General features: G+C 36.1%; 1 protein-coding gene across 3 annotated transcripts in view; it reads left to right on the top strand.

The window, feature by feature from the left end:
• LOC121411538 (TBC1 domain family member 5-like) overlaps positions 1-24,657 on the top strand; it is a 45,272-nt gene that overhangs the window by 8,419 nt on the left and 12,196 nt on the right. Inside the window, exons 1-10 of one of the 3 annotated variants that reach the window (XM_041604321.1) lie at positions 667-831; positions 1,144-1,358; positions 1,883-2,051; positions 4,377-4,485; positions 5,242-5,412; positions 7,799-7,969; positions 8,758-8,846; positions 9,642-9,662; positions 22,636-22,686; positions 23,432-23,671. In XM_041604321.1, the coding sequence (XP_041460255.1) occupies positions 1,268-1,358; positions 1,883-2,051; positions 4,377-4,485; positions 5,242-5,412; positions 7,799-7,969; positions 8,758-8,846; positions 9,642-9,662; positions 22,636-22,686; positions 23,432-23,671 (1,112 nt within the window). In that variant the 5' untranslated portion in view covers positions 667-831; positions 1,144-1,267. Of the gene's footprint in view, positions 1-666; positions 832-1,143; positions 1,359-1,882; positions 2,052-4,376; positions 4,486-5,241; positions 5,413-7,798; positions 7,970-8,757; positions 8,847-9,641; positions 9,663-22,635; positions 22,687-23,431; positions 23,672-24,657 lie in introns of those variants that run through there. The other 2 variants (XM_041604320.1, XM_041604322.1) reach the window with 2 other exon arrangements.

Below are 24,657 nucleotides of genomic sequence, written 5' to 3' on the forward strand. Positions count from 1 at the left end.
GAATTGAGTTGCGATTTCCGTGCATGTGCAGTTTTCGTTTGCAATGGTTTGGAGTTGGCAGTGAATTACTACATGTGAGGAAAATGTTACTGGCTCTAAATCACCAATTTTGAGACTGATAGAAGACTGGAAAAGTAAAATTTTGTCTTTGTGAAATATAACAATATTAGATCTAACGTTAGTTATTGTTTTTATACATCAAATTTTGTTCTTTAATATAACATAATAAATTCAGAGAAAATTATCTTTCTTCAAGAATCGTGATTTGAATGAATTAATTTAAACAGTTAAACTCACACAAACGTCTTCTTTTTAAAGGTATCAGTGCTAATACTCGCCTTTATTTTTTTTATTGATGTTATGAATTAATCCTGCTATTGAATAGACCTTTTTTTTTTAGATGAAAGTTAATTTTTTTATCACATTTTGATTTTGTTTTAATGGAGAATCAAGCATTTTCCTTTGCATGGAAAATTGGTAAATGTGCTTGTCCAGTAATTCAGGATGATCCATTGTACATGTGACAAAGGAAGATAATAATTAGCCATAATGGGTAGGTGTAGGTGATAATATATCACCTGGATAAGCAGCCATACCCCTATGTTCAGGTTGATACCATGTAAACATTACAAGTAAGCATTTCTTTGGCTTTGCTGTTTGAAAAAGACTCTCCGCTCTGTAATCAGATTATTCTATCTGTAAGTGGAGTACTGAAGAGTAGCATCGTTTATTTTTGTGCATTTCAGCATTTTCATGATCATATTTTGTTGGAGCCAGATGAAAAATTGCCACATTTCCGATTTTGGATAAATCTGTTTATGATAGCCCAAGGTAAGGCCACATTAATCCCTAATACGCTCCATTGAAATCAGTGTAGCTAGGCCTGGTTCACAAATCTTTAGAACCTATTTACATTTATATTGGTTACTGGTACATGTGGATTAGTAGGTATTCATACAGCCTCAGATCTTGGGTTCCAATGGGCTGATTCCCACCAAATTTGGGTTGTGGATGCTTTTCATCACACTCTGCCAATCATGCCAACTCTCAAACATGCTGAAATGCTAGAACCACCCCCCCCCAAAAAAAAAAATGTTACGTCATCAGTCATCACTTTGTTTCTCTATATATTCTCATTATCAGATCTGTTTGTGAGCAAGACTTGTCTGGGAGGAAAAAAAACACACCATAGGTTTCTGAGGAGAGACAAGTAGTTTCTTCAAGGTAAATTCAGCAGAACAGGACTGAAACTTGGCCATATCATCCCATGACCTCACCTGTGTCTGACCTTCATGGTTGGTTAGATGTCCAACACCCTTTCACAATTACAAAGTCCACACCAGTTAGAGGAATGCAGAGTAAGTACTTTATGCCTCGATGTTTATATTACTACCCATAAGTCCAGGAGAGGAAATAATGTTAATTTTTAGAGGCTATTTCGTTGCCACATTTGAGTGATTGATTAATTTCATGGGCTATTTCTTTCAGTGTAAAGGCTGCTTTTTGCTGAATGAGTCATCATGCTGTAAAAACATCTCATTATTCTGCTGTATAAAGAATATTGATTTTCTAAATTCTTGAATATTATTTGTAGTGGATCTTGGGGCAACATTAGATAGTTTGCAAATTTTAGGTTGGATTTTGGTATCGTGAGGGTGAAATCGCTTGTTGTCCTTATGTATTTCGTGTAAGTATCTTTTTTCACTGGTTTCTGATGTTGGAAGTCAAGCTAATAAAAAAGGTATAACTCAATAAGATATGAAAATAGTAAAGGCAAAGGGAAGAGAAAAAAAGGATGTTGCTTTTTTAATTGAAATGTTTTACATCCAATATTATATGTAAAATAGTGAGGAGAGTTATATTTTCTTGAATTTCTTTGCAGCATCACAGGACCCGCTGTCTGAGTTTCAGCAGTCAGAGATCAATGAGGGTTCCGCATCTAAAGAAATCCAAGAAAAACCAGGGCAAGGCAAGGATGCCCAGATTGTAGCCAGGGAAGTTGACGATGAAGAAGACACATACCACAGTAGCAGTACTACAAACTCTTATAGGTAAGTTATGAAGTAAATTTCGGGTTTCTCTACTCCTATGTTTCATCTAATCCCAGATGGTCCAATCACAGTTTGTCCATAAGCAGTTCATCCTCTAACCATATTTGGTATAATTGCCATACAGCCCTTTTGCCATTTAAAGATAAATTCCAGTTTTGGTAATGATCTCAAAATAACTTTTTACAGAATCTAATATGATGACCACCCAAGTGTCTGTTTGTATGAATAAAAAATATGTGCCAAAGGATTCTGGAAGAAATTGTGTAATTGCTGAGAAATAAGCAAAATAAGCGCGGATTCAGTCACTTCCGTCGGGTCTTTATTCCAGCAATAATAATACACTGTCCCACGTGTGCCTATCTGTGTTGGTGATCTTCAGTGTGAACATTTTTCAGCATAGATTTCAAGATTTCACAAAGTTCTGTTTATGTAACGGTACCAGATCTAGATCCTCGATATACTGACAATTAAGCCTGGTTTTACAGACTTTCTCATGAAATTAGTGTTTACTGCAACTACTGGCATTTCTCTTTAATCTAATTTCCAGTTAGGCTATACCCATTTTGTTCTATATCCAATTGGTCTAATTGGCCAAGTGGATATTCCTTTGGTCTAACAGGCCAAGAAAATAATAGACAAAATGGGTACTAAAGGTTAGACCAAGTGGATAGTAAATGAAATTAGTATAGCCTGGAAATGAGACTAAATGGCAATAAGACCAAATGGTTAGTACCGGTAGATGAAATGATTGTAAGCAAACTAGGATTAAACTATATGGGGTGTGACCCAATGGTGAATAGACAAAGCAGGTGTATACCTATCAGCAAGGAATCTGTTATAGAGCTTGTATCTTCTGCATTGATGTTGTGGTTTACATGAAATGTACATCTATCAACATCCTGTTATTGTAGTTTCTTATTAACACTCTGTGACCTCATTTATTTCCTGTTAACTGACACCTATGAAATAAAGTGGAAGCCTGACCATTCATGTAGTTTTATGAATGGAGTGCAAGTCTATGTCTGACTTCCATGCAGTCATTACACTATGTGTATGTCTCAGAATGGAATATTTTGAGATAGACAGAAAAATTTAAAGTGATTGGTTAACATTGGTTAGACTTTTAAAAAATCTGAGCTAGAAGGTCACACTTGTCACCTGTGTCTGTGATATGTTCCAAAAATTATTCCTATTATTATCATCACTGTTATTATGATGCATAAAAGGAATATTTCAAAGATCTCTATTTGTGATAGAAAAAGAATCCCCTCTCCAAAAAGCAGGCCAATAAGAAATATCAGATTTCCTTTCCTTAAGTATCTGGGTCTTTGAGATTTTAAGGATGAATAGTATTTATTTCTATTTATCAATGACAGATTTTTTTCCATTATGCCTTCCTCAACATGTTGTATGATAAATTCATAACATTAAAATATTGCACCACATCAATTCATGAATTTTTTTTTAAGTCTTGCAAAAATTTTGAGACCGAATTTGAGAGGCCTGTGTATGCAGTTTCCTCAACATTTTGTAAGTGCATGTCAGACCCCTATTTGTTCAGAAAAATTACGCGTACAAATCCAATGCAAAATTTGTTTCTAGTCAAAAAATTCATTTGTTTTTTCCTAGTTTGGTGAAATACATGTAAGTATTGTAGTATGAAAGTATTGAGTAGAGTTTTCATTCAAATTGACCTTTTTTACAAGACTACCTTGGTCATAATGTTGCATTATGGGAAAGAACCTGGCCAGATGTGAGTGGTCGAGGACTTAAGGTCTGCAAGTTTGTGCTCCTGGTTAGTACCAAAGATGCTAAAAGGGAAAGATTGGACACTTCGACAATTTTTTTTAAACGATCAGTTAATGCTCATGGGGAAGGGCATCCGCTAGCATACCATCGCACATCGGCACGCTGCTGTAAAACATATGGGAAAATGAGAGTTGATTTTGTAGAGGGCTGGAGGGCGGCGCATGGGAATAATTCCCCATTTTATTACCTAGAAACCTCTGAAAGATATTCATCTCTAATTTTAAAAAAATTGAAGGAAAAAACTCTTAAAATTAACAAATCGTCTATTCCTTCACCCCTCCACCATTTCTCTTATATGTTTTTAAGTACACAACCATATCACGATATGCAAAGGAAAAAAAAAATCAGCGCTGTAGTGCGCTCTTTCCAAGCGTTTAATTGCGCACTCTATGTACTGTCCGATCTTCCCCTTGTAGTATAGATCTTTGTTAGTACTTGCTTTAATACAGCTAATTTTGTAAGATTCTGTTAGAATTTCTGATTATACTGCAAATTGTATTTCTACTCAAACTGCAGGGATGAATGGTTTCGCCTGTTTGAGCGTGATGACTACCTACAGGTAGTTAGACAAGAGGGTAAGAAAGGCAGATTGAGGAGCAGTAGATTCCGAAGTGTCTGCTGGAAGGTGAGCTTTACAAACGTTGCTAAATGTCTTCACTTTAAAGCCTATCCTTAGTTATGGGAAATCCTCCCAAAAAGTGCATGTCACTATTCAATTCCATTGCTAGATCATATCAATGCATGTGCCCCCAAAACAGTTGTGATATGAAAGTGATCAGTTTCACTTTGTTTTGATTTATAAGATTCTCATTTTGATTCTTGGAAATGGGCTAAACAATACTAAAAAAAAAAAAATACAAGCCCAAAAGTTTTAAAGTATCATATCTACAGGAACTATATATGTAAATCAAAGTTTGAAAATAATTGGGGATTGGTGTCAGTGACTATGTTTATAGAGCAAATCTGTACACTACAACACATGAACTCTGGTGGAAGTTGACCGTGGAACACAGCATGACCTGCATACAATGCGTACAAGGTATACTGAATGTAGAGTGGAGTTAATAATAGTGTGTGCATGGGAGATACAGAAGGCAGTCAGCACAGCCAACGGACTGTTTGGATTTGAGAAAACTGGGCATATATTGCCATTATTGTAACTACCATGACTATATGCACAACCTTTACATGATTTAATGTCCTTTAGCACAGGAGAGGGTCATTAGTCATGTGTCAAGCCGTGCATATCGACTCATCATGCATAATTTAATATGAAACACTGAAGACTGCAACTTTGGTGTTCATTTGTGGAAACTTGATTTCAAAGCAACTTTACTAATGTTTTCCATAAACAAATTTCAAATGATTTCCCTTTCCCCAGATCTACCTAGAATGCTTACCTGATGACAGGACGAGTTGGCTTGAGTCTGTGAGAGCCAATAGAAAGAAATACGACGGCTTCAGGGAAAAGTACATACAGAGCACAAAGGAAGGACTGATGGATAGCGCGCTGGACCCTACACTCAATAATCCACTTTCGCAGATGGAAGAGGTAATAGTAATAATTATATCCTACATAGATTGAATCCTGTATATTGATTGGTTCAAATAGCATCATGTGACCAAATATATTTTAACTATGATGTTGCGTGATGTCAGACCTCGATTTATTTTTCGCTGTACCAATATTCTGACGTCATTATTTCAGAAAACTGGATATTTAGCTAAACTCTCGGGCGCACCGGCCAGCGAGCTCTCTCTCCCGGGCAAGTCCCGTGATGCGTCGACGCAGTCACTAATCTGCGTTCCGCTGAGCTCGGTGGCTCGGAGAAAAGTAGGTAATTCAACGCAAGTAACCGGACCTTGCAAGCTCAGCGCATATATTTTGGTTATGAATTATTAAAAGTGGATATAAAACAAATATATCAGGCATTTTATTCGAAAGAATAGTGGAAATTATTGATCCTCGGCTGGACTGGCAAAACTACTATATTCCCTCGGGGCTTTGCCCCTGGGGGGAAAAATAGTACCGGTATTTGCCAGACCAACCTCGGATAAATAATTCCACTATACTTTCTCAAAGCCTGATATATTTGTTTAATATATACCATTTTTATGTAGTATTCATAGAGTGCAAAATATCTATGGATAGTGCGCCTTACCCTACACTCAATATCCCACTGTTGCAGATGGAAGAGGTAATTGCAATAAATATATACCATTTCTATATTATAGTATTTTTATAGAGCGTAAAATGACTGATGGATAGTGCACTGGAACCTTCACTCAATAAGCCACTGTCGCAGATGGAAGGGGTAATAGTAATAAATATATACCAATTCTATATAGTATTTATATAGCGCAAAAATGACTGACAGTGCGCTTTACCGTACACTCAATATGTCACTGTCGCAGATGGAAGGGGTAATAGTAATAAATATATACCAATTCTATATAGTATTTATATAGCGCAAAAATGACTGACAGTGCGCTTTACCGTACACTCAATATCTCACTGACACAGATCGAAGAGGTAATTGTAATGAATATATACCATTTCTACATTATAGTATTTTTATAGAGCATAAAATGACTGATGGATAGTGCACTGGACCCTATCATCAATATTCCACTATTTCAGATAAAAGAGGTTGTACATGTAGTAAGAAATGTATCCTACAGCGCTATAGTGTAATTGGGTGTTGTGGTGTGCGCCTGTAATCCAAGCTATGTGATGAAGTTACAAATTGATGCAGAGGTTCTAGCCCTGGTCACGTCTTTCGAATGGTGACGTTAAAGGTCGGTCGCAGACGTAAATAATCACATGTGATTGATACACGTCTGACAAAACTCAAAAAGACACGCACAAAATTGGGTATTACTTTTTTCAGATCCAAGAGAAATGGTGTGGAAGTGGAAAACCTGTGCTGTAAGTCTTTTTTTTTTTCAAGTTGAAAGTTCAATACTTTTTCAAGCATGATGAAGTGAATGTTGTGGCAGAGTAGATCTTAAGAGGTCATGGTTTAAAATCCCAGCCATTGTGTAATTTCATGCATTAATCCACATTGTGCTGCACTCAACCCAGGTGAGGTGATTGGGCATCCTGCAGGATCAGTTCCTTGAATGCACACAAGGAAATAATAAGAGGCAGAAGAAAAGGGAAAACAGGAGTGGGTGAGAAAGGGAAATTTAGAAAATATTTTACATTTTAGATAAATTGAGACTAAAGTGGTTTCTTGTTGAGGTTGAATAGAAGATGTGTGACTAGGTGAAAATTTATGGTAAAAAAAGAATAAGAAATAATTAAAAAGGGATGGTATATATGATACTATTTCATTTTTTGACTGTGACTTACTTGTTTATGATATTTTAAGACCTTCTGAATGATGACTAAATTTCATCTGTGTTTTTCTGAATTTCACTTTGAATATTCAGCTGAATTATGTAACATTTTTTAAAATCTTTAAAATCAACATCAAAATAATTTACAATCACAAAGAAGTACAAAATATAACATATTAGACAAATCATCAGTCACCAAATTCTATGTCATAGTATCAGTGATTGTTCGTTTCTGCATCCATTTTCTATTTATTTCATGTTAATAATCCTGCATTTTTCTATTGACTTGTAAACAAACCAAATTTCCATTCTGGACAACATATATTGAATTGAAATAACTGTTGAACTAAAATTGGATTAAAATATGAATTTATTTGGTAATTGGCAAAATTGACAAATATTTTAAAATATATAATATATCAAGTGAAGAGGGCTATCAGGTATTTTATGTTAACGATAACAGATCAAAATCAATAACAAGATGTGTGTTTGTTCACACAAGTCATTTAAATACTTGAAGTTATTCAATTGAAGATTAAAACAACCTGAATCAAAATGATAATATTTATCCATTTCCTGCTTTTGTTATTTTTTAGAGCCCTTGGAATAAATTCTTCCAAGACAAGGATTGCCGGACCGAGATCAGGCAAGACGTGGTCAGATGCTTTCCGGAAATCGCTTTCTTCAAGAGCGAGAAGATCCGGGAGATGATGGTGGATATCCTATTCTGTTTCGCCAAGGAAAATAGCCACGTGCTATATAAACAGGTCAGTTTGCCGTCCAAAGACGGATATAATGTCAAGTGGTCAGTTGAAGGAAATAGATGGTCAGTAAAGTACCACTGGTAAAAATTCAGAGACAAGATATCCACCTCTTATGTTTGTATAATAATTTCCTAGATTTCCATACAATAATGAAGGTGTCATTTGAAGGTAGATGTGGGTGGGGGTAGGGTAGGAATACACTTACCATTACCAGATATATTCATTACAAATTATTGCTTTTGTTCCCAAGTCCTATTGGAATGTTATGTTAGTTATTTCCTTGTTTGACTACTTCAAAAGTTTTATTTGTTAGGTTTTCATAAAAAGATATTTTTTTCACAGTGACGAGCTTTCAAATAATATTTGTTTTAAATTGCCATATGATTTTTTTTCCTTTAAATAACTCAAGTTTACAAACAACAGCAACAGTTTAATCTGGGGTAGTATGTAATATTTATTTTGATAGGGAACTTGAAAAAATCTTAATTCTGTGTATTATCATTATTATTAACCTTTATAAATGTATTTATTTGTTTTATGTATTTATTTATTTATTCATTCATTCATTCATTTATTCATTCATGTATTTATTCGACACTTTGAAATACAATTTAAATTAGCATTACACAAAATTACATAGAATTTCATATATACTAATGCAATATTTATTAGCAGTCCTCCCAGTGCATCAGTTGTCAGCCAGGTTAGAGGAAAGCAAACTTAATCACTGTGACCTGAAGTTCCCTCCGATGAGCCCATTTTTATTTTTTTTTACTTATTTTTCCATTCAGGGAATGCATGAACTACTAGCTCCACTGATGTTCGTTATACATTGTGACCAACAAGCGTTCTTACATGCCAAAGAAATGGAATCCCAACTGTGAGTACCTACTACTTGCTTCACTCCTATTCAACATTGATTGAGTGGCAATTTTAATACCATAAAGACCACTTTTCTACACCCACCCTTTAATTTTCCTGAGTAATTATTTATTACAATCAATTTTATTCTACAGACTTGTAATAGTTCATCTCTATCTGTTATGACATAAATCTTCATATTGTTGTAATAATGATAATGCTGTAGTAATGATATTGGGGTAATAATAGCAGCGCTTTGTATCCTCAGGTAAAAAGCGATTTATAAATCCAGCTATTATTATTATTTCATTTTAGTTTTGCTTTTTTGTTTTAAATTGTAAATTTGCAAAGAATACAAAAAATATTTAGTACATAAAGAAAAATGTAATCTGGACCCCATTCTCATACGATGACATCATATAATCCAGGCAATTAAGAGGTGCTATAAAGAGGTGCAATTAAGAGGTGCTATGAGAGTCTAGATGAAATTCAATGAAAATAGCATCGTTGTATTCAGTTTCCTCATGGCCTTCCAGTAATACTGCATAGTTGATTTGGCTTTTGATATGATGCTTAAAGGCAGATAATAAAACAGTTTGTAGATCACTGCATGATTGTGCATGAGTAGAGATAAATTGCATGATACTAATTTACATTCCTCTCTTTTCTTTGCTTGAAGTAATACGTGATGTGTTAAGCTCTCTGTTATCTAACAGTATTTTGAATTATGATTATTGTAATAAATGTATATGTGTATGTAATTTTTTATATATCATCTGTTTTCTTCATACCACACCAATGCTGCAATGCACAGAGTTGTTGGTCCAAATGAAAGGTTGTAATATTATTCTATTTCACATGTTAAAAAATTAATTCATAATATTTATCTTTTCCATGTAACATTCCTCACATTTTCATTAAATCCGAGGATTCTTTTTTGCTGTGTGAACTTTGAGCAACCTTTTTCTAGCTTCCTTCATCCGGTAGGTGTTTCATAAAGCTGTTCGTAAAGTTACGAACAAATTTATGCACGACTGGAACCTGTTCTTGGGTCATAACTCAATTACATAGGGATATCAGATAGCACAAGAAAGGATCACCAGTCGTGTGTAAAGTCATTCGTATCTTACAAACAGCTTTATGAAACACCCATCTTGGGTACATCAATTGGGCAATTCCATGATTAGTTTCGATACACTTTATGGACACATGTAGGCCAATTTTGCTTTGATTATATTTATATATATATTTTTTAGTGCCATCACCTCTAGACAAACCCTATTCACTGTATCAAATTGAATCCTGAAACACAATTCAGAAATGGATAAGAACTTGATATTTCGTACATTAAATTTTGCAAAAAGGACATGAAAAATCAAGACACAAGTTTGTTCCCTTATCTCTTCAAATTGTGTTGAAACAAAACAAACTGGTATTCATGTTATTGCCAGACAGTTATCAATTCATTTGATAATATGTACATGTAACATGATAGATTGATGATTTTATCCTGTAAAAAAAACATGCTGAAATAACATTACGGTTCGTTATTACATTTTGTCCTGCACTGCAAATTTAAGATGTTCCCCCTCTTTTGGGTAATTCACTTTTGAATATTTTTTTTAATTAGATGTGACATACAATGTAGTGAACTTAATTTTATCCATAGATCTGAAAAAAGACAAAAAGTTTTCTGCCCAAGTTTGAAAAACTGGGTTAGTCCTATTAACTATTTCTTGAATGGTTTGGATTTTTCTTAATAAAAAAACATTTGGGGCTTGAAGAAAGACCACTTTGTATTCACAACCTCTTTCGGATGGTGACGTTAAAGGTCGGTCCCAGACATAAATAATCATATCTGATTGATACACGTCTGACAAAACTCAAATACACACACACACACTCTATATGCCTTTTAACCAAAATATTGACTTGAATTTGAGATAGTGAAGCAAAAATAAACTTTCAGGAAATTTGTTTTCAATAATTCATGGAATTGCCCACTCAACATTAACCTATTTCCATTTCCATTTCATTCTATTAGTAAATATTAGATGATGATTTATCACACAGAATATATTCTGCTGTTTAAAGCAAAGATTTGGACGTGGTTTTTAATAAAAATTGTTTTTTCTGCTTCATGGTGTTCATATTCATTGGGAAAGAGTCTCATTTTTCTCATCTTTTTCTTGAAAAGTTCATTAATTTGCATTGATTCCATGATGTTTGTTCCGGCGACAATTACCCCGCTATAAATTCCACACACTAACTGAATGTCCAGCTTCCACCCTGTACTTAACACTATTCCCTGCATTAAACCTATCCATTATGCCTTTGACATAAATAATAATAATATAGGGTATTTATATTGGCGCATATCCACCTTGTTAGGTACTGAAGGCGCTCCTATATTACCCTATAAAACCCTATTGCCACCCCCTAACTCTAGGTCTCTAACCCTACATTTTAGGCAAATAAAGCCAGGGGCCCGTCTTACAAAGAGTTGCGATTGATCGAATCAATCGCAACTATGGAAAGCCAGCAAAGTCAACATATTAAATGAATGTTTGTTCAAAAAAATTTCTAGATATGAATGCATATCCATAAATTAATTGATTTCTTGACAATTTGATGTGTTCTCCTTTGTTTACAAAGGACATTTTGCAAATTTCCTGTGGACAAAATTATGACACTGATGGATTTCCATAGAATAACGACTGATTGGGTCAATATTAAATCTTTGTAAGACGGGCCCAGGAATGATTGTCACAGGAGCAAATGTTGTGTCACTGACATATTATATAAATCATCTTTATTTCATAGTCAAATAGAGAAGTTACAATAAACCCAGGTCCTCTGCCAGTGATTATGGGACAAATTCCCCTTCACTGGCAATAGGCAGGGTGATAATACATAATATTAATTGAACAATTCATAAGGTACAATACATATAGTAAGATTTAACACATAATTTACATTGCATAAGAAAGATGAAAGTTACAAGCATGTTAAATGAAAACGAAAGGTGACTGTCTCAATGAAATGAAAGAGAGATGAAGAGAGGGACCAGACAGTAATAAGAAAATACAAAATTGGAACCATCACTTTGTGATAAAGATATATATACATATAGGTACGCATCGCCACAACGAAAACAGTGTTACGTACTTATTCAAGTTCATAGAATCTTGTTATGATAAATATTTCCATTATGTGAACTATTGTAATTATGATGTTTTAAAATAGATAGACTAATAAATGTAAAAAAAAAAAAAGTTCAAATTGTTCTGATTGACATTTGGAAGTTATAGATATTACTAATAATCCATTGATTTAATGAAATATATTGTTTGATTGATTCACATTCTATGTATGTTATTATTAGACAATAAGTATACATGTAATTGTTTCATAAACGTCACTGAATATAAATTATAATTTAGAGATCACAATACCTATATCTTGAGAGAAAAAAAAGTGGAGTTACTCATCTTTATAATGGTCAAAATTATCAAGCAGATAAAGAAGGCTAGCTTTGGTTGTTTTCCGGGACACTGAGCAATGGGGGATCGGTCCAAGTTGGTTGGTCTTTTGCAAGGAACAAAGAATAGCTAGTCATGATGCTCATCTTGCTTATTCTATTTAACATCGCTTTGTTTTTCTTCCCTAGTTTCATCGTTTTGAGTAATGATTTGATTCTAACTTTATTTTGCTTAGACACATAACCTCTTGAACCTACTTCTATACAGAAAAGTTTGCATGAATATCCCTGGTCAATAATGTCATTAGTTAGAGGTGCATACTTATTGCATTTGCTCACATGACGTGAATCAATGTTCTGTTCGAAGGGAACTGTGAGCTCAACAACAATGACTTCTTTATTTTGGACAGATGAAAGAACAAGATCGGGTCTTAGTGGAGTCGGTAGAATATTCATAGGAATTGTGGGATGATTGGCTTTGTCAGGAAGATCTACTCGGAGAGTGTAATCTCCAGATATTGATGACTGAAGACACTCGTATATCGCATTCAAAATGTTGTTGTGTCTCCATGTGTATCGACCTTGTTCTAACATGATTTTGCATCCATTTAGAACATGCAGGAGGGTCTGTTTATTTCCACACAGTTTACAATTTGCCGAAAGTTTTTTACCCCATCTCTGAAGGTTCCTGAAAGTAGGGAGACAGTCAATAGATGACCTGACTGCAAAACTAAGAACTTTGGATGGTAGGTCGTATATAATACTTTTCCAGGTGAGATCTTCCTGCTCAAGCCTCATGAGCTCCAAGAATTTACCTTGGAGCAGCAATCCCTCAACCTTATCGGTCCATATATCTTGATATTTGTTTTTAACAGCACATGTGATATTTGATTTCAATTTCGACCATTTTCTATCAGGCGTGGTGTTCATTGCAATGTTTACCATCAAGGGCGCCGGAAGCGGGGGGGCAGGGGGGGCACTTGCCCCCCCAAAGAAAATTTTTTGGGGGCAAAACGAGATTTTCCCCCCCCAATGTGCCCCCCTAAAAGTAGAAAAATTATATTATTTAAGGACAAAAGTAAACGATGAAGGCACTTTTCTGCCTAAGAATTGTCATTTCTTTTGTCAAAAATGAAAAAATTTCGCCCCTGACGGGGCAATTACACATCTTAGTAAGCCTTGCGTCTTTTGACGAACATGTCCCTCTGTGAAACATACCTTTGATAAGCCCCTTTTCCATCTTATTACAGTGTGATAACGTTTAACCTTTTAAACCCCCATTCCACAGAGAACAAGACCGCTGGAAGACCTTTGAAAGACCATGAATTTTGGTTGATCTTTCAGAGGTCTCTCAATGAACCTACAATGGTCTTTGAGGTCTTACACGAGTCCTGACCAATCTTTCAGTGGTCTTCGTGGTCCCGGTCTTGGTCTTCATGGGCTCCAAAACTTTTTGAAACGGTTCAAAACAGTCTTACAACGGTCTTACAGGAAAATTGTCTTTCAGTGGTCTTTCAGCAGTCTTTCAGCGGTCTTTCGATGAACTTTCAAAGGTCTTCATAGTCTTTCATTGATCTTTCGGCAGTCTCTCAAGATTTTTGCGGAGATCACTGTAAGACTCATGAGAGATTATTGAAAGATCATTGAAAGACCATTGAAAGACCAGGCAAAGTCCATGGAAAGAATTCAGAAAGATCACTTATTGCATGAAATATCTCTGAAAGACCATTGAAAGATCTCGAGAGGACTAGTCTAAGACCAGTACGACAAGAAATATCCATCAGTCTTTCAGAGTTCTTTGAGGGGTCTTTCTGAGCCATTCCACAGAGATGACAAATTTCATTGATCTTGAAAACCGCTGTAAGACCTCACCAATTTTAAGTCTTTCAGTGGTCTTTCAATGGTCTCCGTTCTGTGGAATGGGGGCCTATTAATGAACACATTTCAGACTAAAAAATTTGCATGCTGGCTGTGTCGGCTAACAAACGCGCTGTCGCCCAGAAACGCTCAGACCGGGGTGGTGATTCATCAATAATTTCGTCCGACAAGTTGTAAGATCTGACAACTTTCCTGTATTCTGATTGGTTGAGAAGGGCTTATTTCGAAAGGGTGGGTGCTGTCGCGTTAGGGTGCGTCAACGCGAACGCGAAGATTCGTCCAAAGCCCCCCCGTTTGGCCGAAAGGTGCGTTGGGAGCGCCACGTCGCGTCGCGTTCACTGGAACGCGCCCTTTCGTCCAAAGCCCCCCCGGTTTGGACGAAAGGGTGTGTTTAATAATAATGAATAAATAAATACAAATATAAGAAAGCTGAACAAACAAAAAAGACGAGTGATATGTGAAATTTGCATAGGAACATAAATCATCATATGGCACAAACATTCTTTTTAAGGTAAAAAAAAACAATGACGGCATGCTGCATGAGGATTTTTTCGGTGGAAATGTTTTATGGTATAATATTGATACATGTAAAAATTATGACTGATTTCAAGGTTCTTTCAAATAAATAAAAGTAACTTACCTTCAATTTTATATTTAGCAGGTGTGTATTTATTACAAAGGAAAACATTCGTATACCTGGAGATATTTGGTGTCCCCCAAATTATAAAACTTACGGCAGATGTGTCCTGGAAAGGCAAGGCCAAAATTGATGTCGGGTCAGCATTCACAACGTTTAACTCTTCAGACCCTACCTTACTATATTTTACACTTGAGACCCTGCCTCAGTATATTTTGTGAGATGTATCTGTTGTGCATGTGTGCGTGTTGTGTGTATAATAATAATAATATGTGCGTGTTGTTTGTATAATAATAATAATAATACTTATAATAATAAAAATAATAACAATAATAATAATAATACTTATAATAATGATAATAATAATAATTTTCACGCCAAGTGGCTTATTGCAAGGGTGGGTATCTGATTTTATATTATTATTATTATTATTATTATTATTATCATTATTATTCTTAGTTGAACTTTTCTTTCTTTTCCTCAAATTGTCAATGCTTTAAATGATTGAAAATCCACTATTTTACGTGCAAATTGGCAATGTTTGACAAAATACCTTATATTCAGCTTTCTTATAAATATTTGTATTTAATTATTCATTATTATTAAACACACCCTTTCGTCCAAACCGGGGGCTTTGGACGAAAGGGCGCGTTCCAGTGAACGCGACGCGACGTGGCGCTCCCAACGCACCCTTTCGGCCAAACCGGGGGGGCTTTGGACGAATCTTCGCGTTCGCGTTGACGCACCCTAACGCGACAGCACCCACCCTTTCGAAATAAGCCGTTGAGAAGCATTGTTACCATAGTAACTGTCGGATAAAACATGACTTGTCGGATAAAACGTCCTACAAGTCCTTTCATGAAACGCTCCCCGGACCCGATATCACCAACGCGCGTGAACGCTAGTTACTCGAGCAACATATGGAATCTGGAAATAGCTGTAAAACCGAAAAGTTTAAAGAGTTATAGAGGATTGAGTAGTTGCTTATTGGATAAATGAGAAGATGCTAGCTTGAGTCGGCGAATGGAGTGCAGAGCAGGAGTACTCATCTATCAACTAATCAAGCCTCTTCTTCAACCTTTTCTGGTTTACTGTCTTTATCAGGACTACGCTCGTTTGAACAAAAAATACTCGACTATCAACTGTCTACTTCCTCCTATCAATTTCACTTCTTCCTCTATCCACTTTTTTTTCGAAAACTCCACATGGTGTACCGTCAACCACATCCGCTGTTGGAATGTAATTGTTTTCTTCTAAATAATGTTACATAATGTACATTATGAACTGCCGTAGTTTGTTAGTTCATGATTATTTACAAATGAATATTTCCTGGAATTTGATATTCATCATTTCCTAGTTATGGTCACATTTTCCCCAGAAAATATGTAAAGAAAAAAGAAGATTTTGAAGGGGTCATCCAAAAGTGCTTCCCAGCCATACAAAACATGCCAAAGGAAACACATAAATCGAGTAATGTTTTAAATTTTCAGAAAAGTTTTAAATTGTTAGACAATAATTAAGCAGGTCATATTTCTTTTTCCTCCAGTTACAAAATATGAAACGTTTTGCCTATGCATGGATAATCAGGGACTCTCTCCAATGCTGAGGTCAGAAATGATTTAAATAGAATGGGATTTAAGCGCTTATCGTCGTCTGCCACGTCAGAACAGTATGGCATTTTGAATTTAAAAAGACATTCATTAGAATGTATTTTGTTTCTGTTGTTACGCTTCTTCTGCTTAATACACTCCTTGAAACTTATAATTGTGCTCTCTCGCGTCGTCCGTGTATGTAAATGTACATAAATAAATATTTCTGAAAGGATATTGCATGAAAAATGTAATTTCTGGTATTTTGAGTCAATATAAGCGTATTACGTAATTTAATTGATCAGACACGAAAACCACATTCCGAATTAAGCGATCGTTTTGCGCGTAGATTTCATAGGTTCTCATAAACTCTGAGTATAGTCTTTCGTAGTGAATTCTATGTTTAATTCTCAAGATATTTATTTTTGAATTCTCTTAGAAACGTAACTTTTAAACTCCATTTTTACACAAAGTCCTTACCGTGGGGGGGGGGGGGTCCCACGCCCTCTCCCCCTCGATCGCTTCGGTATCTCACGCTGTCAAAAATATTGTGCCCAAGCTTCGGGATTTTGCCCCCCCAAAACTGAAAGTGTTCCGGCGCGCCTGTTTACCATATCTCTAGCATCAGTATTACCATACGACTTCCTAGAGTAAGATTCTTCTCTTGCTATACATGCCGTCATAGCGGCATTGACTCATCAGCACGAATAAGGCAATGTGCTACTGTCTGTGCATGACATTCGCTATAGACTTGGGAGATGGTAGGAATATCCATACCTTGTTGGCAGTGAACAATTGCAAGTGTTGCCCCTTGTGGCATATTCAGCCACTTCTTTAAGAACCTTGAGCTGCACTTGTCAAGACTGGATCTTTGCGTCTTAGTGAGGTCATGCACAGAAAGCAGGAATTTAATTGCATAAAGAAAATATTTCGTGTATATTTTCAGTTTATACTCTGGACGGATACATACAGAATCTATGTTGTTTAAGGTTGTTTCTATTTTATCTCTTATCATATTCATGCAACCATGAGATGAACCTGTGTGACCGAAATGTTACCAAGAAATTTCTCAGGAGAATCTTTAACCTTAGTAAGGGGGGTGCCATCAATTCGAAAGATTACCTCTTTCATTGAACCACTACTTATTGACGATTTACATTTAGGTAGTTTTAGAGAGAAATTCATTGATCTAGCAATTCTTGAGATTTCGTTCATTAGCTTCTGATGTTTTGTTTTGTGATTTGTAACAAGAATAAAATCGTCAGCATATGGTAGTGTTATAATCTTATACCCGTTCAATTCATATCCATGAGAATCTTCAAACGTTTTAAGGAAACTTATTATAGGGTCAAACACCATGATAAATAGTACTGGAGAAAATGGGTCTCCCTGAAAGGTTCCCTTTTTGAAAGGAAACCTAGATGATTTCCATCCCGGTCCTTGAACATAACCATTAAGTCCATTATAGAGAGTTCTAATAATCGAAGGTGGGATCCCATTTCGTTCAAGGGTATGAGCTATCAAATCGTGATTCACAGATCCAAACGCATCCGCGAGATCGAAAAATGTTACATGAACTGTTCTCTTCCTATGACGGGCATCAGCGATGATCTCCGTAAGGCATCTCGAGTGTTCTATACATCCACTAACGTCAGGAAGAAATGCCTTTTGGGTTGTGGTATCGATTAGGTTATTAGCTTGGAGGTAACTTATCGTTCTGCTGGCTAGGATCTGGTGATATAACTTTCCTACGCAGGAGGTAAGAGCTATCATACGAAAATTTGAAGGGTCTTTCGTGTCGCCACCTTTGTGTAAGAGAGTTATTCTGCTGTTTTTCCAACATTCGGGTGGGTCCCCCTCAGTGAGTATTTTGGTGAACAGAGTGGCCATAAATCTGTGCGTAGTCGGGAGATTTCATACCTAATACCATCATCTCCAGGGGCTGATTTAGATTTCTTTGCTCGAAGGATGTTTTAATATCTTTAGGTTTAATAGCATTCATGTCAAAACTGGTATCAAATCTATCGGGTAACCAGGGGAACCAGTTCAATTGTGAAAAGTCTAATGGGGATTGCTCAGAGTATTTGGATAGAAAGTACTTATCAGCTTCCTCCTTAGAGAACTGAGGTTTCTGTTGGGAGGAAAGTAGCTTTCCTTCTGAACATTTTTTCGCGAAGTCAAAAAAATTACTCCTGAACATTTTTTCCTGATGTGATGTGAGCTTACGCTCGTCATTTCTTCGCTTTATTTTGTTTAAGAAGCTCACTGTTTTGACTGCTTCTTGAAACGCTTTCCTATCTTCTTCCGTACCATGTCTACCAAATGCTTTTTTTCCGCAATTCATTCTTCTTTTTCTTAGCCTCCGAGAGTGTTTTTGGTACATGACTTTGGAACCGACTTTCCCTTTCTTCACGTGTGAATTCACTTTTGCTAGACAGGAAGGTTGTTAGCAGATGTGAAAATTGCTCTCCAGCTACTTTTGGAGAAACACTTTCAGAACCTAATTCAAAATGTAAGGGCTCGAGTATATCTGAAAGTTCATCATTGTAATTTGTCTATACGTGGCTTGGAAGAGATGGGACATCAAAACGTAAAGCATAGTTTTCACGTGAACATACAAGTACGGCAAGGATATGCACGAGATGGTAGAACAAGTTCAACGACATGTTACGTAACAGGTAGCACAATACGAACAGAACAATGGTTTCACGGTAACAAAAGAAGAGTATACTTCGAAACCCCGTGGTACATATATGTTTCACCAAGAACAAAACACGGGTAACTAGCCGGGTGGTGTAACGGGTAGTTCACGTTACCTTTACTTCGTATTGGCAGACGACTTGACGCTGGAGTTCCACTTAAATTTCTCTAAATGGAGTTCGTTGTAGAAGTCACACATAGTAATCACAATAGTCACAGTGAACATATAGATGTAAACACATAGAAAAGGAGATGTGAGTGTGGCTAAAATCCAGATTTAGAGCAAATTTTTGCAGTGGCTTTTATGTAACCGACTGGACGTTGCCGTGACTCGTTCGTTATGTATATATACAAAGCATTGATAAGGAGTGTAAAATATGTTATATATATATCGCAATTCATAATAGTACCTGAATGGCTTATTACTGACTGCCTATTGCAATCTCTTGCAAGTTGTGAAACTGGATCACAAGTTCCTTATCACCTCTGGTGAATGATATTGATAGCGCTATCCAACATGAGTTGACAATTGTTTTGATGACATGTTACTGATCACCAATGGTGATTGATAGCGATCACCACTGATGAGTGATAGTGCTATCCACTGCAAGTGGTGATGTTTGGATGACATGTTACTGATCACCAATGGCAATTGATAGCGATCAGTGGTTAGTGATGGCACTATCCACTCTGAGTGGTGATAATGTTTGGATGACATGTTACAGATCGCCAATGGTGATTGATAGCGATCACCACTGGTGAGTGATAGTGCTATCCACTGCGAGTGGTGAGTAAGAGTGCTATCCACTGCGAGTGGTGAATGAGAGTGCTATCCACTGCGATTGGTGATGTTGTGTGGATGACATGTTACTGATCACCAATGGTGATTGATAGCGATCACCACTGGTGAGTGATAGTGCTATCCACTAGGAGTGGTGATTATGTTTGGATGACATGTTACTGATCACCAATGGTGATTGATAGCGAACACCACTGGCGAGTGATTGCGCTATCCACTCTGTGTGGTGATGATTTTTGGATGACATGTTACCGATCGCCAATAGTGATTGATAGTGATATCTATCATGACTGGTGATATTAAAATCCACTCATTCTCTTCATTACAATATGGTAATGGGATTCTTACATCTGTGGTATTATTAAAGTAAACAGTATTCTGTTTGTAATACTATTACACCTAGGAAACGGTATTCTCATCTATACTAAAACACCCCGTGGGACTTCTTGCACTATGATTAACTTCTTGGCCCAAATTCACATAGTTGATTTAAATAGTACCATAGTACAAAAGCATGGACTGTCAAACTTTTCTGTACTATCGCGCTTCATTCGAGCATGAATTTAGTGTCCTTTGCCAAAAGTGTGCATTCTAATTGGACTTTTGTTTTAGTGTGTGCAATGAAAATGAAATATGCGTGATTATGTACACAAAATCTGTATATTCCATGGTTTTGTACCATGCTGTTCTTCATAATACACTCAGTTCATTTGGTGTTAGGGGTCAGGCATACAAATGGTTTCAGTCATATCTTTCCTGTCACTCGCAGATTGTCTGTATTAATGACTGCACATCTAGTAGTATGCCTCTCTCTCACGGTGTACCGCAGGGTTCTGTGGGCGGACCCACTTTGTTTTCGATTTACTTGATTAGTTTGGGACATATCTTACAACGTCATAATATCCATTATCATATCTATGCCGATGACATCCAACTCTATCTCTCCTTCAAACCCAACCAGGCTGATGCAACAAATGCAATTGCCCTTCTTGAGAATTGTTTAGCTGACATTCACTCCTGGCTGGATAGTCATTCATTGAAACTGAATCCCTCCAAAACTGAGTTCCTTCTATTTGGTTCAAGGGCTCAACTTAGTAAGGTCAAGTTGTCATCCGTCTCTTTTTCGGGATGTATCATTAATGTGTCCCAGACGTGTCGTAACCTAGGTGTCATGTTAGATTATGGAATGTCTATGTCAAATCAAATAACCAACATTTGTAGGTCTGTAAGGTATCAGCTCCGAAATATTGGGTTCATCAGGAAATATTTGTCAAAATCTGCTACTGAAAAATTGGTTCACGCTCTGATTTCTTCACGACTTGACTTCGGGAATGCCTTACTTTACAATTTACCCAACACCCAGTTGTCTAAACTCCAATAGCTCCAGAACGCTGCAGCACGTTTGGTCACCCTATCTAAAAAACATGTTCATATCACACCCATTCTGAAATCCCTTCATTGGTTAAAGGTCAACGATCGCATCATCTTCAAAATCCTTCTCCTTGTATTCCATGCAATTAACGGCTCTGCTCCACAGTACAATATTAATCTAATCAGCAAATACACTCCAGTGAGGTCCCTCCGTTCATCAAACTCCGGTTCCCTAGTTATTCCCAAATCCGTTAAAACATGGGGGGCTCGGGCTTTTGCGCATGCCGGCCCTGTTCTATGGAATGGTCTTCCCCTGACAATTCGTGAATGCACGTCCATTGATACTTTTAAACGTTACCTTAAGACTCGTCTATTCAATGCCTCTTACTCTTAATTGTTCCTGGATCGATTATTATTATATTTGTACCTATTCTCTTTCGTTCTTTCTTTTTTCTCACTGCGCCTTGGGCATTCTGCCGAGTGGATTTGGCGCACTATAAATTACATATATTATTATTATGCTACAATGGAAACCACCTTTTTTTTTTAATATGGGCCCTTGCGTTTACACAGTAGACACTGTGTTCATGATACATGTACTGATACAGTTTCTCAATTCATTCTATTCTTGCAGGCAACCATTCATGTTTACATAAATTCAAATTATTCACCATTTAGTTATCTGTCTCAAGAAAGTTACAATGCAACTTTTAATCATTTCATGTACTTTTATACCTCCTGTGGTACGTTGGGACCAATCAAACATCAAAATCATATAATTTCTGTATTGCTTCCCCCATCCACCCCCCCCCCATACACGCACTGTATTTTCTCAAATAATTCATATTTTACATTGGTTCATAGGTAACAATGTTTGTCTTAAAAGCCATCTTTTAGAATTGTTTTAATGCTATATGTACATTTCGCATTTGCACGTAAAACCTTTGCATTAAGCTATAATATGTGTAATTATTTAAAAGGTACAGAATGCCTGTCAGTCCAATGCTAGAAGAATGCTACTGTACTTTGTCACAAGAGTTGTTGCTCTGCTAATTGTAGCTTCAAATATTAAATATCATTATCAAGCTACATATGCAGAAACATAAAATTGATTTTATTTTCATTTGAATATCTGTGTGGAGTTCCTTGTCACCCATTATAATTGAATGATTATAAATATATACCGGTACATGCAAATAATTGAGTATCATGACATGATTTATTGAGTATGTATAGGCCTATCTACAATTTGCACAAATTTGGGCAGTATCTGTACACTTTTGAGTACTGGTACTTCAAAGGATCCTGAATGTCATTCTTACTTTTGTTATTTATCCACTGTTTCCTTTGCAGAGATATAGTTTCGGAACTAATGAATCCTGAGTACTTGGAGCACGACTCATAGTAAGGATAAGTAACTTGAAACTTTATTTTAAACGAAAGCAAAACTATAATCCTTTGTTCAATATAAGAAGAAAGAGATCTGATTTCATAATTGACTTTTAGAACTGATATGCCCTTATTGTATTGACTTCATCAAGTGACAACATTCTCAGTTTTGATATTACTAATGATATTTTTTTACACATCTCTATATTTGTCGATCAGGCAAAGTATTTCAAACCTTCTCTTTACGCATCAATAATATATTTTTATCAGTTCATTATTTCCTCTTTGTCTAATTTTGAAATGAATACGATTTTAACCACTTTTGAATAAATAATGTGAAATAACAAGTGTAAGTAGTATGTTTGTTAATGTATGTGTGTTGTTTTTTATCACTTCTATTTCGGATGTAATAAAATTCTCTCAATAAACATTCACATGTTCAATTACAAAAACATTTTATTGAGTAAAGCCTATAAAGGTTTGAAGTATAAATACTTTGTTTTTGGCATCCTCTTTTGCCAAAAGCCTGTATGAATAAATGTTAAATGGGTACCCGGTAGGAACTTAAGAGAATACTCCCAGTCCCCACGGAATGGATAATGTGCACACGTTGTGCGTGGGCATGCAAGGATCCGATGACAGGGTTAATATATCTGTAAAGTGCTTAGAGACATTTGATTGATTAAGCGCTATGTAAAAGTGGAGTATAATTGTTATTACTATCATTAATACCTGATATTTTGTTTTTATTTGACTACAGCACCCTCTTTTGTCACCTGATGGAGACGGCTGAGCCATGGTTCCATCACGGTCATGACTTCCCGCCCCCTCAAGGTGGTTTTGTCCAATCAGAACCCTTCTCCAAGCCGGAGGAGTGCAACCCTTCCTCTCCGTTGGTCAAGAAACTCAACAGGATAAGAGAGGTCATCCTCAAGAAGCATGATTTTGAGCTCTACACTCATCTCAATAGGCTAGATATACAGCCTCAGATATATGGCATGTAAGTCATTTGTATCAAATTTGATGAGTACAATTAGGGTGATGCAACATTTGCTCTGGTGACAATTGCTCTGGGCTTTATTTCATCTAAGATATAGGGTTAGGGTTGCAATAGGGTTTTATGTTAGGTTTGGGATAGGGAAGATTGTTAAATTCAGGGTTGGAATTTGTCATTCCTTTAGTGTGTAAAATTTACAGCGGAGCATTTGTCGCCAGAGCAAATGTCATGGAAACCACACTAGCAGAGAAATTAAACATTGGTTTTTAAGTCTCAGATATCTCAAAAGTGTCTGTGCAAACATGAATTTTTCTTTCTTTCTGGGTGTCTTTTCTTAACTATACAAATAACATTAAATATTGAATAACGTCAGAGGTCAGGATTTTATAAAACAAGATCTTTGTAATGTAAACCATTGTCTATAGTGATTGGGATTGTTTGTTATATTGCACAATTGCACATACATAGTCATGTCTATCTTTTGGTGAAACACCCCCCCCCCTCCTTCCTTTAGTGTTTGAAGTGTTGTAATTAAATCAAGAATGCCTGTCACGAATACAAGAAGAATTTGATTATTAATTCTGTTCATATTAGAAGTGAAAACCATTGAATTCTATTTTATCAATTTTACCTTAACATTTTCTATTTTTTGTAAACTTTAGTACGAACAGATACCCGGACAGCCAGTCAGTTTTTACCCATCAATTTATTTTACTGGTAAAGCAACAGTCATAGTATATAAATAATGACAATGGCTTCATATTTTTGGGTTGTGTGTAACAGATGGTTGCAGTAGTTGTTTGATTGTGAGTTCACAATCCAGGACTTGATAGTATTATGGGATGTTATTTTTGTTGCAGTTTATACGCTGTAGTTTTTTAGTTGTTGTATTTTAAGAATTAAAACAATTACTTCATATGTTTGATGTGTTTGACAACAATGGGTATGGTCATTTTGGGGTCGTGAAATTTCGTTTTTATGACCTGATT

The sequence above is a fragment of the Lytechinus variegatus genome, chromosome 3 (genome assembly GCF_018143015.1).
Source record: "Lytechinus variegatus isolate NC3 chromosome 3, Lvar_3.0, whole genome shotgun sequence".
Taxonomy (NCBI): Eukaryota; Metazoa; Echinodermata; class Echinoidea; order Temnopleuroida; family Toxopneustidae; genus Lytechinus; species Lytechinus variegatus.